The sequence below is a fragment of the Toxotes jaculatrix genome, chromosome 20 (assembly GCF_017976425.1).
Source record: "Toxotes jaculatrix isolate fToxJac2 chromosome 20, fToxJac2.pri, whole genome shotgun sequence".
Lineage (NCBI taxonomy): Eukaryota > Metazoa > Chordata > Actinopteri > Toxotidae > Toxotes > Toxotes jaculatrix.
In genome coordinates this window covers 544,863-563,756 of record NC_054413.1, presented here as the reverse complement: position 1 = coordinate 563,756, position 18,894 = coordinate 544,863, and the positions used below count along the sequence as shown (strand labels likewise).

The following is an 18,894-nucleotide window of genomic DNA, read 5'->3' as shown; positions in this document are numbered from 1 at the left end:
GTGTCTTCTCCTCACTGACTGGAGTCAACTCGAGTCTGAAGATGGAAAAGCTTAGTGTTACTTTCTGCAAATGTATTTTTAATATGCGTGTTTAACAAAGCTGCGTTTATATCATTATAGATGTTAACGTGACACTGAGCCAGACGTCTACAGCCTGATGGACGGTGCTGACAAACTGTACGTGACTGACTTTCCAGGTTTCCAGGTAATGACAATTAATCTGCGACGATTCTGATGATTGTTTGTCATTTTGCTGGTTGCACCTTCTCAAACGTGAGATCTTGAGAGTTTGAGACACAAAGCAGAAAAAGAGAGAAAGTCAGAAATATTTCGGCAGATTTGAGATTTAAAGAACCGAAGACACATTTCCGTCGTGTACATCCTTTAAACTTTAATGGTGAAGCAGAAAACCAAAACAAAAAAGTACAGTAAAATAAATTAGATTAGAAAAATGCCACAAGCACGTTTGATTTGTACAACAAAGCAATGCAACAAACTGGAATCTCAATTTCCATATATACAGAATAAAAAATAGACTTTTTATTCTTTGTCCACTTCGTTCAGTGTCAGTATTTTTTTTTTGTCTTGATAAAAGGAACAAAATCTGAACAAATACAACCACTTCTTTTATTCCTTTTTTCAGCTGTTTGCTTCTTTTTGAGCCTTTTTTTTCTGCACTGACATTTGTTTGCGTCCATGTACGCACAGGATGGACGAGTTTGTCCCAATAAGTCCAGAAGAAGAGGGTCCACACTCTTTGAAAACAATAACAACAAAAAGGAAAAATAAAAATAAGACATAACACGTGTGACTTCATCAAAAATGGGGACCAATACTCCAAACCTTTTGGTGAACAAGTCGACAATACTGATATAAACACGTACGACACAGAAACACTCAGAAATCCGATTGGACAACATTTGTCTTCTTCCCAAAACATAACAAGACGACAGTGGATTGTCTTTTTCAGTTTGTGATGAGATAAATTAAATACTAAGGCATTGTGGGAAAGGGAGTTCTTATGGTGCAGGGTGAGAAAGTCAGAAATAAAACATCACAAACAAAAGAAAAACTGAATCATTTTCCTCCAAAATGTCCAAAAACTAATATGAAACAAAAACTATAAAGCATAAAAAATGTCAGTCAATCATCTTTATCAAAGCAAGTTGAACTTTTAGGACAAACACTGTTTTTACAGAGTCATGAACTTCAAAGACTTTTCTCTATTTTTTTCTCAGAAAATGAACATGAATCATGTTGTAAATTAGATATTTAATTTTTTTTCTTTTCAGCATTGAATGTAAGTTAAACTTCAACTATTTTGTCACAAACAAATTGTACAAACTCGGCTCTTTGGTGTTCTAACTAAAACTGGACACAGGATGTTTGTTTTCTCCGGAACAGAAACCTTCGTCTTTTCTTCGGAAAGTCATGGATGAAATGAAATCATCTTAGAAAGTGAAATAACACAATCACTGATGCAGCGCGAGTCATTGATTTCATTTTGACATTTTATCACTTATCTGCATAAACTCCAGGTAAACTGCTGGTAAAAAATGTCAAAGCCTCAAAGTGTGTCAAGGGATTTATTTATGAGTTGATGACGTCCTTATTAATTATTCTTGTCAAAAAAGACTCTTCATTTTGCCCAGAATGATTTGTTTGAAACTGATTTGTAGTAATCGTCATTTTTCTAGAACAAATTCAAACATTTGCTGGTTAAAGCTTCTCAGATGGGATAATCTGCTGTTTTTGTTTATCTGATTGTAAACTGAATTGGTGAATGAAACAAGTAATTACTGGGCAATTATAGCTGGCACCTTTCACAGTTTCCTGACATTTAATAAGCAAACCAATTAATCGAAACAATAACCTGCAGATTAATTGAAAAGGAAAATAATTGTTGCAGTCATCCAACTGATTACCTTCATTTGTACTCAGTTTAAGGTGTAAGCTACTTTGGTGCCTCTTCATAAACCCTTAATCTGTGAGATATTAAGATTGGTTGAGATTTAGATTAAGGCAGTTTTGATAAGACGTTTCCATCTCACATAACCCCTTCCCCTCCAATAATCACCAGGCTGTCTGCGATCAGTTACAGAGTAAAATGTTTTGAGGGATTCCTTAAAAGAAAGATCTGAATTAACGTGTCACTCTGAAAACCTCTTACTAAATCTGGAAAACATCTGAGTGTTTATTTGTAATGTTTAATAATGTTCTGTTTTTGTGTCTTTGCTCGATCAGTCAGTCCCAGAATAGTCCATTTTGGATTTTTAATCATGAGCCAAAAAAACATTTTTCTTCTTCTAAGTGCCTTTTATTCTCCATTGAAGTAAAAGTCCTCGTAGCATCTGACCGGACAGACTGGAAGTTCCTGACGTTTCATGGTGATCTCCAGTGCTACTGTTAGTTAATCAGCTCTCTGGGTCTCATTCAGCAGGTTAATGCTGATATCAGCACCGTGTTCTACAAGCTCTAACCATTCAGCTCGACACAGGCGTCAAATGTTTCATCTAAAAGTTGTTAGCATCAGGTGCTAACTCACATCGCTAAATTTCACCAACATGTTACTTGGTGATTTATCCAATCAGATAAAAGGACTTCACCTGCAGTTCCTCCAGTGGCCACTAGCTGTCTGCAACTGTTTAACATTTTCTAAAGATCTTATTAAAATATAAAGAAATATTCATTAAAGTTGTAGCTGTTATTTAGGTTTCGCAGCATAGGTGGAGTTTACATTTTACTATTGAAAACTTGCGCGTGGTGGGTGTTATTGTTCCAGTATTTTTAGACTTGATATGTTCATCAATTTAATATTTATTTGATTACTTTGAAGCCAACAAAGATAAATAGAAATGAATGATGTATTTATTCTAGAATCTACTTTTTATTTATGGCAGTTTGGCGAGTGTTGTGCAACAGCATTAGACCTCAGTTTTAGGAAATAAAATTACAGTTACAATACAAATCCAAACAGTGTTGTTTGGTAAGTTCAGACACTTTATTTTTAGTGTCTCAGTAGATGTGGTTTTCCCTGCTCACTGCCCCCGTACTTCAAAATCCTTGCTGCTGCCTCGGTTCTAAAAAGTGAGAACAACACAACACATCAGCCGATCACACTCAGCACGGGTGACCAACTTTTTTCTGGCAGTGACCCACAATTCAGGCGTTGTGACATATTTTGTGTGTTTTGGAGACTGTGAGCCCAGAGCGACGTATGACGATGTGTGAACAACACTCAGCTTATCGTGCTGGTCAAACCTGGGAACTTTCACACCTGTAAACTGGAGTCCACCCTGAACAGGAAGCTCCAGTCTGTCCTCTCTGAGGCTAATCTGAACACGAGTGTCGCTATAGTGCAAAACATGAAAACGTTTGTAACGTTCCTTTAAAAAAAACAAAAAACAGACGTAATAACACAAATGCAGCCAAACCAAATATTATTAATAACAATAACAATAATATTATTAATATACATACTGACAATAATAATTATAACACCAACATGGTAACCATGGTAACATAAAGAAGTGTTTGGTTCCAGCAGCCAGGCCAACTTGTTTCTTTCAAGTATCTCTCGACACACAGACAGACATACATATTTTCACACTTGCGTGGACAAAAACAAACACACAACCACACACACAAATTTATACTTCAAAAAAAAAAATAATAAAAAAGAGTCTTCTTCTTTCTTCCTTGTACATTTTTAAAAAGTAAACCGTTGGGAAACAAAAACAAATCAAAGTAAAATAATATAAGATCATAATACGTGAAACAAGTTGCATAGTTTTGAGATTTTGTTTTTTTGTTTTTTTTGTTCATAGTTTTTCAGGCACCTTGTCTCTCCAAGGTCTGACTGGTCGAGTGGTGCTTGAACGTCTCAGCCACATAAATAAGCCTCGCTCCCTCCGATTGTAACAAAAATATATTAGATATTCTTTTTTTCTATCTTTTTTATTTTCTTTTTTTTCTGAAAGTGCCATCAAGACTCTCTCTGAGTTCTGCTGAACGAGTCTGGAGAAGAGTTTTTATCCCAGAGATCGACCCGGAGTGACAGAGGGCTGGAGAGAGGAGGTGAAGACTGACACACAGTAGATAAAAGTGACATGATGATCATGGAGCCACCTCTTCATCTTTCTCTCTTCCCTCCACGTTCCCCCCGTCTCTCTCTCTCTGGGTTTAGAGGTCCCTCTCCTCTTCGATCCTGTCCAGCTCAGGTTTACGAGCAGCCGCACTCCTCCACGATCATGTTCTGGATGTCCTTCTTGATGATCTTTTGCTCCTCGTTGTAGTAGAGCATGGACATGGCTCGTAGCCGAGTGGGCACGCAGCACGACCTCAGGTTCTGGAAGGGGCTGTAGCCCCTCATGCGGTAGTGGCTGATGACGGTGGAGTGGAAGGACAATGTGGACCCGGTGATGCTCGCCACGTGGGAGGGGCACTCGCCCTCGCAGTAGTTGGCGTGGTAACCAGGCGGCGCGATTATCCAGTCGTTCCAGCCGATGTCTTTGAAGTTGACGTAGAACTGCCGTTTGCAGCAGACGCGGACTTTCCCATCACACTCCAGCCCTCGCTTCCTGCGCCGGCGCGAGTCACTGCCATCCCCCTGCCGGACCACGGCCATGAGGAAGGGTCGGTGGGATTGTTCCCGTTGGTTGGCACGCTGCGACGTCTCAGAGTTGCCAGAGACCAGGACCAGTGTTGCGCCAGCGTCGGCACAAAGTGGGCAGGACACCCTGAGGCTCAGCGTCGTGCTCTCAGTGCTCTCCAACAGCGCCTGCACCACCGCCGACACCGGGAAGGTGTGCCAGCCACTGCGACGGGTGTCCACTGTTTTCTCCGCCAGCAGGACATCCTCCTGTGGCAGAGAGGGGCGTCCACTGGGGAGCAGCCGCTGATGGAAGAGGCGGATGGTGACTTTGGCTCGGCTGCGGTTGGTCTTAGCCAAACGGAGGAAGAGCCAGACGTTAGCCTGCTCCACCAGAGAGAGATCACCTCCCTCTTTAGAGAGGACGAAGTTCACCACGCCCTGAGACTCACCTGGGAGGGAGACAGAGACAGGGTTAGGACAGTGTCCAACTCGTAATTATCATGTCATGTGAGGGTGGGTCAGCAGAAAACGCAGGTCATTCTCAAACACAGTCTACATCAGCAGCTTGACCTCAGAGCTCAGGTGATATTACAGTGCACTCCAGGTGACCATGGCAACCGTACTGATGCTAACTGGCTGGTGAAACTAACCTGTCCTCTGTGGACATGGTGGAAGTAGAGACATGTCTACGCACTTGAGTTTGTGTGTACACACGCACACACTCATCATGTGGGTGTGTGTGAGCCACATCTGACGTATGGATTCTCTATACACAGCACACACTTGTCATTATGCTAACATCTCCACCATGATCTCACACACACACACACACACACACACACACACACACTCTCTGTGCTGATTGGGCTCTTCCTGCTGACTCAGCAGCAGTGGTCGGAGGTTTTGGAGTCAGGCAGCGTTTGAAGCAGCTAATGGTTCCCACCAGGAGCTCTGCTGTCACTGCTGCAGCCCAGACTGACTGAATTCAAACCTCCATCTTCTGTTGCTTCACAGTGAAGTTTGGGAAACTCTCAGAGTCCGACACCATTTCTGAAAGTTGTATTTTCTGTTCAGCTAACAGTCTGAACTTCACAGTGATATAAAACTAATGGAAACAGCAAATTCAGAGCTGCAACAGTTAACCGGTCACCATCGATCACCATCCTTCACTGCTCTAAATTTAATTCGCCAAATTTACAAACTTACACATGAACTTTTTTTTCTCGGAGTAAAAGTGTAAAGCTTTGAAACACACGTTCAGACACAGCGACGCTCACTTTCCAGAACAAACACAGCAAACAAACTGTCACACACACACATCCAGGCCTGTATTTTACATTTCCTAGAAACCTCCAGGCAACGCAGCGAGCTAATGACCAGTTTGAGGACCCAATTACCGTCCACCACCGTTACATAAGATCTTTGCATCACCTTTTCCCCTCTCTCTCTCTCTCTCTCTCTGTAATGTCTCTCACTCGTGGGTGTCCATACAGAAAATCAAAGTCACGATTTGAGAGTTTATGAATGTCAGCAGCAGTGATGCTCTGTTAAACAGTGTGAATGGGCGGCTTGTGTGTGTGTGTGTGTGTGTGTGTGTGTGTGTGTGTGTGTGTGTGTGTGTGTGTGTGTGTGGAGGCGGTCGGCACTTTAGCGAGTCCATTAACGCCGTTTAAGCGACAATTCGGAGGCGATTATCTCACTTACATCATCATCACTTCAGAGAGATAAAAAAAAAAAAGCCCTGTTCATTCATTGTTTCTTAGAATAGTGTTTGTGATGTGGAATCAGGCTGCTGGAAGAAGAAGAGTCTTTGTTCTAACTCCTGCTTGTAAAACTGAGACACTGATGTCTTTAGCAGCTTAAAGGACCGATCTGTCAGTGTGACACTAATAACACTTCTAATGTAGAAGATAATAATATATAAGTCTAAATGTGACTGTCTCCTACCAACAAGCACCGCCGGATAAAGCTCCATCATTAGTCCATAGTCCCACACTCACTGTCCTGCTTCCCCAAATACTAACTACAAGTCTGCAAATGGGATTTGTTGAAAATCACATCAGACCAGTTCCTTTAAACTCCACATAAAACTGGGATCCATTCCCCCCAGTTTGGATCGTTTCTATAATTTCTACAAAATGTCCCAGAATGGCAAATGGAGTCTTGTGCTCGTTCGGTTGGAGATTCAGTTTCAGTCCAGACTTCAGCCCTCTGGGACACTGAGCAGGGTGAGGGTTAGCAGGGTCAGCAGGTATGGAAGGACAGAATGGATGGATGGATCCTGTCTGTCCTACACTGTACTGAATGGTTGCTGTGGTTATAAAATCTAAGTCAGGGCCTCAGAAGGGCCGGACTCGCTGCAGTGGCAGAGGAAATCCTAATAGCATGTTAGCAGCAGAAAGTAGCAGCTGTAACAGTTGAGTGTAGTCTGAGTGAAGTCAGTCCGGTGTGTCCACACACAGCCCGTCATTATGGCTGTAATGACAGGCGAGCTGCGGGCAGACGCCTGTTTACGTGCGTGTGATTTACAGTCACATGTTCACTGAAGAGTTGTGTCATACATCTGTCTACACAAACACTGAGAAACGGCTGTGAACTGAACAACTGTAGCACTGCTGGTGCATCGTCATGCTGACTGTGTGCAGGCATGGACCCAGACAGACGTACCACATATCGGACAGAATGGAAACCAGTAAATCAACCTAAACACTGACGATGTGAAGTTTGGTCGACGTGTCATCAGCGTGTTAAAGCATGTAAAACTTCAACAGAGCAGGTGAGAAACAAGAAGTTCCAGCAGCTCATTAGCTCAGAGACAAGAAGAGTCTGTTTCCTGGAGCCTGTCCGACCTCTGCAAGTCTTCTCCTCACAGCTCATCTCTCTCTCCGTAATCCCCCTCCATTTACAGAGGACTGATCTGTACAAACCCACGTCTCAGCAACTCATAAAACCTCATTTCTGGCCCTGGTTTGCTGTGTGTGTGTGTGTGTGTGTGTGTTGTGGGCACACACGCACAGACTGTCGTGCAGTGTGTGTGTTTGGACAGAGCAGTGCAGGAGGAGAGTGTGTGTGTGTGTGTAGAAACACAGTGAACGGGAGCGACGGAGGGAAACCGTTACGCCTCATGTAGACCATCAGACACCAGGTTTAGCCAATCAAAAACCCGGCGTGGATCATCAGACGACCACGACGAACTGACATTTGAGCCAGACACCTTCATCATCACCATCATCATCGCCGTCAGCAGCAGCCTCCAGACATTCCCTAACTCTCCCATCAGCCCCTGGGGCCTGTTATGACTTTGATTTATCAGACGAAGCTTCTCTGAGCAGCTAACAAAGCTAAACAAGGGATCCTGCCAACATGGGACACAAACACTGGTCGGTATGTTGTTAAAAGGAATTTTGGTTTATGATAAATCTTCTTAAATCCTCTGTAACCCCCCCCCCCCACACACACACAGACACACACACACACACACACACACACAGACACACACACACACACACACACACACACGCAGTGCAGAGTCATCTGTTGAGCAGACATTGAGAGATTAGCTTTTGTGTTATCAGACACCTGGAAGCTGAGCCTGCCGGAGTGTTTCCTGTCAAAAGGTCAAAAGGTCAAAAATCAGACACAATATTTTAAAACCAGGTTTTTGTTTGTTCCTGTTACAAGTTTTACAGTTCAGCTTCATACAGGCCTCAGTATCCCACAATGCATTGCTAACACTGTGCATTGTTCAGGTAATGGCCCTGTGGCGCTGACTAACAGCTGGTCACCGCGTGATGGAGGCACCTGAACGCATCGTCTCGTTTTGAGAGGAGGAGAGGCAGGTTCGACCAGAGGAGGCGGAGCTTGCGCTGGGACGCTGTTGATTCTGATCAGTGAGTGAACGCACCATTCATCCTGTGTTTACTGAGACCACACACACACACACACACACACACACACACACAGTACCCATCTGTCCAAACACACACTGTGTCCTGTGTGTGTGTGTGTGTGTTGGTCATTGTCCATCATAATCCCTTCGTCAGTGAATGAGCTGCATTCAACAGGCAGAGCAAACGTCTGTGTGTGTAGGTTTGTGTTAACGTATGTTGTTGTTTGTGTTCGTGTTATTCACAGTTTAACCTGCTGCTGTTAGCTGAATGATTACAGAGAGCTTCTCCACCTCTCTTCACTTCTGTGGGACGACGAGCAGGAGGAGTTAGAGGAGAAGGAGGGCTGTGTAGGTACAGCAGATTGTATCTGACAGATGTTACGGATCAGCGTGTGAGCACTTCCTGTCTGCTAAATGGGAACTTTAATCTGTGTGTGTCTGTCGGGTTTACATTAACGGGATCAGAGGCTGCTCCACGTCTGCGCTGTGCAGAGTAATGAGTAATGCTTCCATCGCTCACATTTAAACAAGGCTGTGAGTCTGCAGTCATGCTAGCAGCTCTGTGAGGACGCATGTGGACACAGTGGTGCTGTGTGTGTCTGTGTGTGTCTGTGTGTGTGTGTGTTTCGTGTTCATGTGATTTTTCACAGAGCATCACAGCAGCAAGTGTGAGGTCTTTATCCCTGTTTGTCATGAAAAGGACCACGGTCCATCCTGTCCTCTGTCTTCTGAGTTTACATTAGGAGGGATCAGTGGGCGGGGTCATCCCCTCCCCTACCAACACACACACACACACAGCATGTTTGTATTGGAAATGTCACATGTTGATTCTTAACAAAGTTGAAGAATCCACCTGCTCATTTACCTGCAGGAGTTTAAATACGCTTAAAGTTCAGTGTGTGTGGAGCGAAGCATTAAACCAGGGCTGTGGCTGCAGGTCCTGCTGGGACTGAACGCTGGTTTTATCATTTCACTGTGGAACGAGCACAGACGCATGTTTCTGGTTATGGCTTTAAAGCTCCTTAAGGGGAAATTTAATAATTTCAGGGTTAAATTTGGTGCAAATTTAAAGAGTTCTTATAAAAACTAAACATATGTGTAAAGATATAATAAAACCCAAGAACAGCTCTTCACAAAGAGGAGGAACAAAGTAAGACAGTAGCTGTTCTGTTTGAAATCAAAGTGTTTAACAGAATAAGTTGTTTGGATTTAATGACTAAATTCATGTGGTTTTACAGGAGAGACTCAGCTGATCACACACAGACGAACCTTTGGTCACGTGACTCCACTGAACTCTCAAGATGTCGCGCTGCTCCTTTAAGAGCCTCAGATGAAAGTGTTTAAATAAGGATGTAAACGGCGACAGCGTCAAAGGAGTTAAGGTGTAACTTTACGTGGGCATGTGAGCCCCTCAGTGAGGACTGTAAGGCTGCGTGGGACAGAAATCTGCTCCAGCTCCTGAGAGTCGACGCCCTGCTCAGCCTTATTGGCACCACATGTGAGTCAGCGGGGCTGTGTTAGTAAACACACACACACACACACACTGAGCAGCTCTAGATGTGAAACAAAATCTGTGTAACGCTGTCAAACGGGCGGTAAACAAAAGTGGAGAGGAGGCATTAAAGCCGTCTGACGAGAGAAATGTCCTGAATGCCAAAGTCGCTCGCCGTCAGCTGGAGCAGAGAAAAAGTTCATCTCGACACCAGAACACACACGTTTGAAATAAATCCTGCTTTTTGCAGCTTTGAAGACGTTTTAGTCGTTTTCAGCTTTTGTGTTTGGGCGGATCAAAGTAAAGACAGAACGGAGAGATGATTTACAGAGTGAAAGGAAATGAAAAGAGGAGGAGGACGTTAAGGACGATGAGTGTACTCTGGTTTTTCTTTCTAACCAGCAAACACTCAGAGGGGTTTGGAGTGTTTTTGAAGCCCTGAGTGGTGGCTGCAGGTATAACCACCAATCAGAAGCTTGAGCCATGGATAGATGACCTAATGGTTGTAGTGGGCGCAGACTGAGGTCAGGAGACGCCTGAGCCAGAGCCTCCGGTGGACGTTATCGCCTTCAGCTTTCAGAAAAAAGCTGCAGAGTGAATGTGAACTCTGAGTCGGTGTTGGTGCTGATTGCCCTTTACTTTTATATATTTTCCACACTGTGTGCTTATGTTCTGAGGATTTTCTGTGGTACTTTTATTGCTGCTGCCAAGCAACTTTGCCTTGAAGCAACAATAAAACAAAATGAGGAGAAACTGGAGGAAAACAAGGCAAACGACTGGAGCTTCTGGTTGGTTTGGTCACAGTCTGAGCTGTAACCGTGTCACTTTGTACTGTTAAGATGCTAAAATTGTCCCGTCACGTGCTTTGGCTGTTAATACCAAATAAAACTGGGCTGTGGAACGACTCCAGCGTGTCCGTGTCGGACATGAAGACAATAACAACACGAGAGAGACTGTGGGAAACGGAGTTTGGGACAGCCTCTTTAACATCAAACAGGTCCTCAGCTGCTCTGTCCTGCACTGTTTTCCTCCTGCAGTCATCTGTCATGTTCTCATCACTTTGTTATTGTCTTCTCATTGTTTTAACAAAGTGATTTTATGGCATGTTTTTCATTTTCAGACATCGTCTACAAACCCAGATTTCTCTCTGGGGACAATAAAGTTTTGAGTTAAATTGATGTTGAAGTGCCAGCTTCTAACTCTGTGTCTCTTTGGGTTCCCAGGCCGGTTTATTTATAATACGAGAGCAGATAAGCAGTCCAATCCGACAGTCAAATGTTCCCGTCTCAAAATACCAAAATGCCAAGGAGTTCACCGCCGAGCCTCTGACGCGCTGACGCTAACTACATCCTCGCCAAACCTTCGATGCCTGTCGCCTTCCACCGTGACACCAAACAAATCAGGAGTCAAAGCCCTCGTAGTCCCGCTGTGCCTTCACCCCCCCACTCAAATCAATCACTGTCAATCAACGTGATGCCAAAGTGTCATTCTGAGAAACGTGAGAATCTGGATGGATGACAGAGGACACGTGAAACTAAGCCAGATAAACAGAAGCCAAGAAGAAGAAGAAGAAGGAGAAGAAGAAGAAGCTCTTCTCATCTTTTTATCTTTCTGTTTGTCTTTTTATCTCTGCAGGAAAACTCTTATCAGGACTGTTAAACTAACAACTTCCTGTTAATGCACCAACACATTAACAACGTTTAACAATTAGCTGCTCAGCTGCTCTCGCAGACACACTGGAAGCCTCCCCGTCCAACCAGTTTCCTACTGGGACTGAGTGGAGCGTCCATTTCACTCTGTAATAAATATAAAGCCGACCACAGTCTCCCCGTGTCCAGGGAGTGATGCGTCAGGAGGAGTCATTCAGGGACAGTTACTGAGGCTGAGATGGTTTATTCTTCTCTCCCTCCCTGTGTCTCTTTCCCACCGATTCCTCCCCCGTTCCTCCCCCATTCCTCCCACTCTGTTTGGACTCGCCTGTATTTAGCGAGGCCACCGCTCGCTGCCTTCCTGTCCTCCCTGATTCCTCCCAGAGGGACGACACAGCGGGCGGCTGGCAGAGAGGAGGGAAACACAGGGATCTCTCACTCTGGACATTTTCTCAGCGTCCTGAGGACACTGATAACTTTTTTCTAATGATGACAGGCTTTGCTTTGGGTCACGTTTGGTATTTGGGAAGTAGACAAACACAAAAGTCTTATATCTGAACAGAATATGATTAAGCCTTAGATCGAAGTTTTAATAGCTTAGCTGTATCTCACGTACAGTTTTCCATAAATCAACTCGTAAAGATAACGAAGCACTGAATATGTAGCCGCCCGGTTAGCTCAGTGGGTAGAGCCTGAGACTCAATCTCTCAGGGTCGTGGGTTTGAACCCACCTGTTGGAGGTGCCGTAGGACTTTGGTGCATTGTGGACCTGGCAGCAGTCGCCCCTGCGACCTGGGCCTGGACTCAGATAAGCGGCAGATGATGACATGACCTGAATATTGTTTGACCAGAATCCATTTATTATCAGCAGCATCAACATATTATCTGCAGCTCACACACCCACTATCACACACTGAGCCTCAACTGCCAAAGCTCCTGAGGCTCTGCAGGGTCTTCGATTGTTTTCAGTGGGTTTGAGCGTCTGCACACAATCTGTAGTTGTTTACTATCGAGTGATTCATCTCCCCAGACATAGAGTATCTTTGGCTGCCGGTCACACATCAAAGCAGAGTCAAACGATGTGGTGGGACAACGTAGGCTGAAACGAGCCGCCGGGGATTCAAACCAGCAGCGTTACGGACGCAACCGTAAACACGCTATAGACACGCTATAGACACACTAAAGCCACGTCACACAAAAAAGTGACAGACAGGGAGGGAAAATCATGATGGACAAGAGTGAGTGAAAGTTAGGAAATAACTAAATCAACAGAGAAAACTCAGAGAGAAAATAAAGAGAACGGCAGGATTAGAGAAAGAATAAACAGACGGAGGAGGAGGGTTAATGCCAGAAAGAAAGAGATGAGAGAAGAGAAAAAAGATCAAATGGAAGCAGAACGAGGAGAAAAATGAGCTGGAGAAAAGAAAACAAAGGAAACATGCTAATGGTGGTTTATTTTCATATCAGATGGACACGTTTGTCTTTCTTTGTCTTTCTATCTGCCGCCGTTTCCTCTCAGTTGTCGGAGGTCAGTGAACCGGCCCCCGAGCTCGTCGAATCAGTTGCTAGTTTGAATCCCCAGACAGAGCCGGCCACCAGAATAGATCCAACAATGACCGGTTTATTCTGTCTGCCAGAGGAGGGAAGGGTAGATCGAGGTTAGAGAGAGGGAGAGAGAGGAAGATGAAAGTGGATTGTGGAATGTCGCTAATGATGTGTTCAATTAAGTTCAATTAGCCTAATTGTCCTCTGTGTGTGGAGAGAGACGGAGAGAAGAGGGGGGGAAGATAAACAGGGACGGAGGAGAGGAATTTAAACAGAACAGCCCAGTGGATGGAAAGAAAACGGCAGACAGATAGATATTGTGTCGGAGCTGCTAAACGGAGGTTGACACTTCGTCTCCGCCAAGAATCCAGTCGTCCCTGCCCTCCCTTACTCACCATCGCTGTCGCCCAAAATAATTACCGAGGTCCCTGAATGCATCAGTTATTTCTAACAAAGCACAGGACTGGCAGGGTGCAAAGTATTCTCACGGCGGGTCGTGGTACATCTTAGAAAAACAACGAGGTTTTATATGTTTCCTGTGGAAACTGACAGGGTTGGTTTTGATTTTACTGTGGTACCATCACGTCGGAGAAATATTTTCTAGTCGTACAGAGCCTTTTAGCCTCTTTCAGCTGCTTGTTTCAGGTTTTTACAGAACATGAAAGGATTTGGTCAACTTAAAATAACTGCTTTGTCAAGACTGCCCCCCCCCCCCCACCCTCCAGGAAAACTACAGCGCCAGTAGCCCAACAGCAAATTCTCAAAAACGACACTTGTTTCCTTCCCAGTTCCTACCAACAGTCACTGCTTGTTTCTTTTAACCCAGTTATTTAAAAATAAGATCAGAAAACACTTAAATGTGCGATACAGTGATAACATGTCGAGAGTTCCTCTGCCCTCTAGTGGCTTAAATAAAACATGACTCCAGTCTTAAAATTTGGGTTTAGTTTTTTGAGCCTGCTCGGCCATCTGCACCTGTGGGTAACAGGAAGCCTGACGGCCTGTCTGGAAGGTCCAGGTCTCGGTCAGAGTTGGGGACTGATGCCGATGATCAACCTGAGAGGCAAAACTTAGGGAAATAAATGTGCACAGTCTCTGTGGAGACTCAGTCCGGATTTAAATGGAATCTGAATGGTATTTGCAGGTGTTCTTGAGGAGTTTCTGAGGTTTGGTTCTCCCCTGAAAAATCATTCTAATATGGTTCTTGTGAATAAATCCTGAGACACTGGGACTAGGACTTGACCTGGTCCTGCTTCTAGTGGCCATCAGCCAATCAGAAGTCATGAGTTTTTGGGGGTAAACTCTCAAAGTTTTAGGGCCCAGGTTTCACATCAGACTGAAGAGACTTTGGGTCTGTTTGTTCTCTCACAGTAATTTATCCATGAAGAAGAAGAAGAACTCGTGTAACAGCATTAAATTCAGTGTTTTCCTTTAAATAAAGCTGCTGCTCTCAGCCTGTCTGCACAGATCCAGTTCATAAAAATCTTTTCCATCTGCTGTTCCAGACTCTCGCCTACAGAAACTCAAACTGCATCAACAGAAAATCCAGAGGAGGAGGAAGAGGACGTCACAGTCCCGCCCACATGGCCTGACTGACAGGTGAGAATTTGGTTTTTAGAGTTTTTTAAGCGTTTATGAACGGGACACGTGGACAGGCTTGTGTGAGTGGCTTCTGCACATTCTCACCCACTAACTGTGAATAAGAAACACGCTACTGCCCGACATCGTCCGAGGAAAGATTCAGACTGACGGTTAGCAGCTACAACAACCACAACCCTGAGGTTGAACCAATACAGGACGATCAGCTGTGAATGCATCAGATCACGCATCAGATCATGCATCAGCACGTGATCAGAAATCTGATGAAAAAATAAAAATGATCAGCAGCAGAGGATTGATCCTTGGAACAGTTAGAAATATCCCTGCAGCGAACCTCCCGTGTGCTGTGACCCCTCACTGACCTGAATTCAAAGGTGTTTAAAAAATGTTATGAAGGGTGTAGTTGGACCTGCTGGAGGTCGAAGGCAACCGGGCGGAGGAAGAGCACGTTCAGCACCTGAGCACAGCCTGCCGCAGTGCTGCTGAGCACCGTGTTCGATTATTCACTGATACAGTCACACTTCTCTCTCTCTGACTCGCTCTTTGTCGCTACCATCTGTCAGAGGAGCTCCAGCACTTACAGCTTTAAGACACACACACACACACACACACACACACACACAGTAACACACAGACACACACACTAACACTAACACACACACAGTAACACACACAAATCTCCTCTGACTTTAAGTAGATAATGAGGTATTCTTTGAAAGCAGCAGGAGGCGATTACAGAGGTTAGTGTGTGTGTGTGTGTGTGTGTCTGTGTGTGTGTGTGTGTGTGTGTGTGTGTGTGTGTGTGTGTCTCTGTGTGTGTAAAGACAAAAATGCAGCTGTGTTGGAAATGAACACTGTGTCCACCTGCTTAATTCCACCTGTGTACGCACTCAGCCACAACCAGTCAGACACACACACACACACACACACACACAAAACCAAACTGTAACACATGCAAATATGTGCAAACACACTCAGTAGACTTGGCTGCTTTCCACTCATACACACACACACACTCACACACACACACACGCTCCCTGTCACCACTAACACACCTAAAAATGCAGATTTATGCTTTTACTGTCAAACTGCTACTGCACACACACACACACACACACACACACACACACAGACACACACACAGACACACAGACACACACTACACAGCAGTATGTACTCACCAGCCTCGGCGAAGGTGATAATCTCTGTTGTCTCCTGTGCATCGCCGTCGTCTCCTGCCCGAGCCGCCACCGCTGCTGCTCCTCCCCCTCCTCCTCCCCGGCCTCCCCGCCCTCGCGCCTCCTCCTCCCCCTCGATCTGCACGCTGCCGTCTTCTGCCACTCGCCCCACGTGGAGCTTGCGCAGGGCATTGAGGAGCGCGGCGCGCGGCACGGGCCGGGTGATGTTGGGCCGGGCCTGGAGATGCAGCATGTTAAGGATGTGCCTCTTCACCGCCTCTACCACATCCTGCTGGGCCGCCTCCTCCTCCTCTCGCTCGTGTCCCACCGCATCGTCCCCCGTCGTGCCCCCTTCGTTTCTCCTCAACCTGGCCAGGGCGCAGGAGGGGCAGTGGGAGCTGGAGGCGGCATCCAGCAGTGGCTGGTGATGAGGATGGACAGTCAGAGAAAGTGCCGGAGTCTGGAATTTGGGCGCCGGGTCCGAAGACGAGCTGCAGCTCTGGACCAGGATCAGGATGGTCCAGCTGAGCAGAGGTAAGACAGACATGATGGCAGGAGACGCCTGATTGGCTGCTGGGCTGGATTCGGTGATGCTGCCGGATGCAGGAGCACAGACGGAGCCGGAAACGATGAAGAGAAGTTGAGTTTTGGCCAAAAGTGTTTGAGCAAAAACTGAGTCCTGGATGAAGAAAGAAAAGTCTTCTTCGGTTTAAGATTCACCTTCCCTCCTCCCTCTGCTCTCTGTCTCTCTCACTGTCTTTGTCTTTCTTCTCTCTCCTTCTCTCAGAAGTTCTCTCGGAAGCTGCAAAGTTCAGCTCAGCTCACAGTCCACCTGCGAAAACGGAGGGAAAAAAGCTGTAAAGAAACGAGAGAGAGGAGGACAAAAAAGGAAAAAAAAAAAAAACAACGCCGACAGAGAAAATGAGTAATCCTTATCTTTTTTGTCAGGGACAGATGGCTGGAAAATGTGGAGGCGTCACAAGAAAGAAAGAAAGAAAGAAAGAAAAAGAAAAAAACATCAAAACAAGAAGAAGAAGGAGAAGAAGAAAAAACTCTCAGATGTGATGAATGGATGATGAAAAAGCAGAGAAGGAAAAACTCTGGAGAGCAGGAGGATCCTTGTTCCCGGGGTGAAGTCGCGGCAGAGTGTGTGTTCAGAGTGTGTGTGTGTTAGAGAGGCAGTTTGACTAAGTTATCCCAGACGAAGGGAGTTCCTCTCTCTCTCTTTTTACCTCTTTTCCTCTCTCTCTCTCTCTGTGTTGAATGCATTCCCTCGCTCACCAGTTGAATGGTTTTACCGGAGTGGGCTGGACTCTCTCTCTCCTTGCTCTCGTCTTTCTTTCCCTCCCTCTGCTTCTCTCTCCTCTCGCTCGCCCTGGCAGCCTCCTACCATAATTATACCTCTCTCCCTCCTCCCTCCATCCCGCTCTCTCTCCCTCTCTCTCTCTCTCGTCCACTCCAGTCTCCTCCCATCTCACTCCGTGACTCATAGCACTTCCAACTTTTACCTTCACCCTCCTCCCTCCTCTTTCTCTCGTTCTTTATTTATTCCTCCCCTCCCTGCCTTCCTCCCTCTGTTCGCCTGTTAATAGAGCAAAGCTGGGATTCCTTCATCCCTCCCCCCCTCCCTCCCACAGTTGGTTGTGAATGAGTTACATGTTGAGGGGGAAAATCACGGATGACTTGGTCTTTGCCTGTGACTCTCCTGTCCATCTGTCTGACAGTCTATCAGTCAGTCCGTCTGTCTGGCAGTCTGGATGTGTTTAGTCTGGTTGCTGCTCAGCTCCAGTCAACATGACATCATGGTTCATGACTGTGTGGTCTCGCCTCGTCGTGTTGTGGCGGGCGAAGCAGCGACGGCGTTCGGTCTGAACCAGGGGGACCCCGGCGCAGGTGACCGATTCAGATTCCTCTCATTTTCTTTTTTTTTGTCTGAATTTATTCAGCTCGTTATTTCTGTTCTGTTATTTCTTCTTCTAGAAACAAAAAAACTACGACTCCCATGAATATTTACAGGTGTGTAGAGGTTAGTCCAGGTTAGTCCACCAGTCAAACGGCCAATCAGCAACCAGCTCTTCTGATAATTCATCATTTTTTAAACCAAACTGTTCAATGTGCTTCTGAAATGTTTTTATAAAACCAACGTCTTTTTACGCCTTTTGCAATTGTAATCTCATCTGTCCAAAAACCTGCATTCAGCGTCTCCGTCCTCATCGTCACCGTCACAGAGACAGTCACGTCTCTCTGAATGCTCCAGTGGACACGGCACTAAAAAGGTTGTTAAAGTCACAGAAGTCACAGGTTTTTACACTCGATCACATCACACTCCTGTAAAGCAGCCGTCAGTGGTGTGTGTTAACTCCGCCTCCTCTGTCGGCAAACTTCCTGCCGTGTCCACAGCCTGTTTCTGTCTCTTTCTTTGTTCATGAAGACAAACACCTCTCAGGTCATCGGAGAATGACCTTGTAAGGTGCTGAACATGTCATCATCATCGTTATCTGATTCATCCTGTCATCATCCTGAGAATATCCCAACTCTTCTCTGGAAGTTCATTACCATCTCACTTCATTTCCCATCAACCCACTCGTTCACCGTGGATACAGCAGTGTTAGAGTTCATCAGTGTGGCTGGTTATTGAGAAATGATCCTCAGGAAAATCTCGACTGCATTGTTGCGCCTCATTTCATTTCTAAGGGTCTTTGTAAAGGGGAGATTAAGGAACTCTAAAGACCTTCAGGAGGTTTTGGTCGGGGATTTTAAGGCCATGAGCTTCTCCATGTTTCTGAATTTAATGGAATTTTAAGGGCGTTCCATTAAGACTCTGATAAGTGAAGGAATTCTAAAATAATTCATCTTCAAATGGTTAGCAAACGGTCTGTTTTACTCACCGAGGCTCGAAGGGGTTTGATGTGAGGAGTTTCTAAAGAGTTTACCAATTTGTCTAATGA

The 18,894-nt window shown here is 45.3% G+C and overlaps 1 protein-coding gene across 1 annotated transcript; it reads right to left on the bottom strand.

Moving 5' to 3' along the window:
* Positions 1 to 371: 371 nt before the first annotated feature.
* inhbaa (inhibin subunit beta Aa) lies at positions 372 to 17,293 on the bottom strand. Its single transcript, XM_041065710.1, has 3 exons — positions 17,179 to 17,293; positions 15,950 to 16,778; positions 372 to 5,043 (listed from the first exon to the last, which is right to left on the bottom strand). The coding sequence occupies exons 2-3, from the start codon at positions 16,491 to 16,493 to the stop codon at positions 4,223 to 4,225; spliced, it is 1,365 nt and encodes a 454-aa protein (XP_040921644.1). The 5' UTR covers positions 16,494 to 16,778; positions 17,179 to 17,293; the 3' UTR covers positions 372 to 4,222.
* Positions 17,294 to 18,894: the final 1,601 nt, after the last annotated feature.

Coding starts and splice junctions, on each gene's coding strand:
- inhbaa (XM_041065710.1), bottom strand. CDS start 16,493: ATGTCTGTCTTACCTCTGCTCAGCTGGACCATCCTGATCCTGGTCCAG. Junction 5,044..15,949: donor TATCACCTTCGCCGAGGCTG/GTGAGTACATAC, acceptor TCTCCCTCCCAG/GTGAGTCTCAGGGCGTGGTG.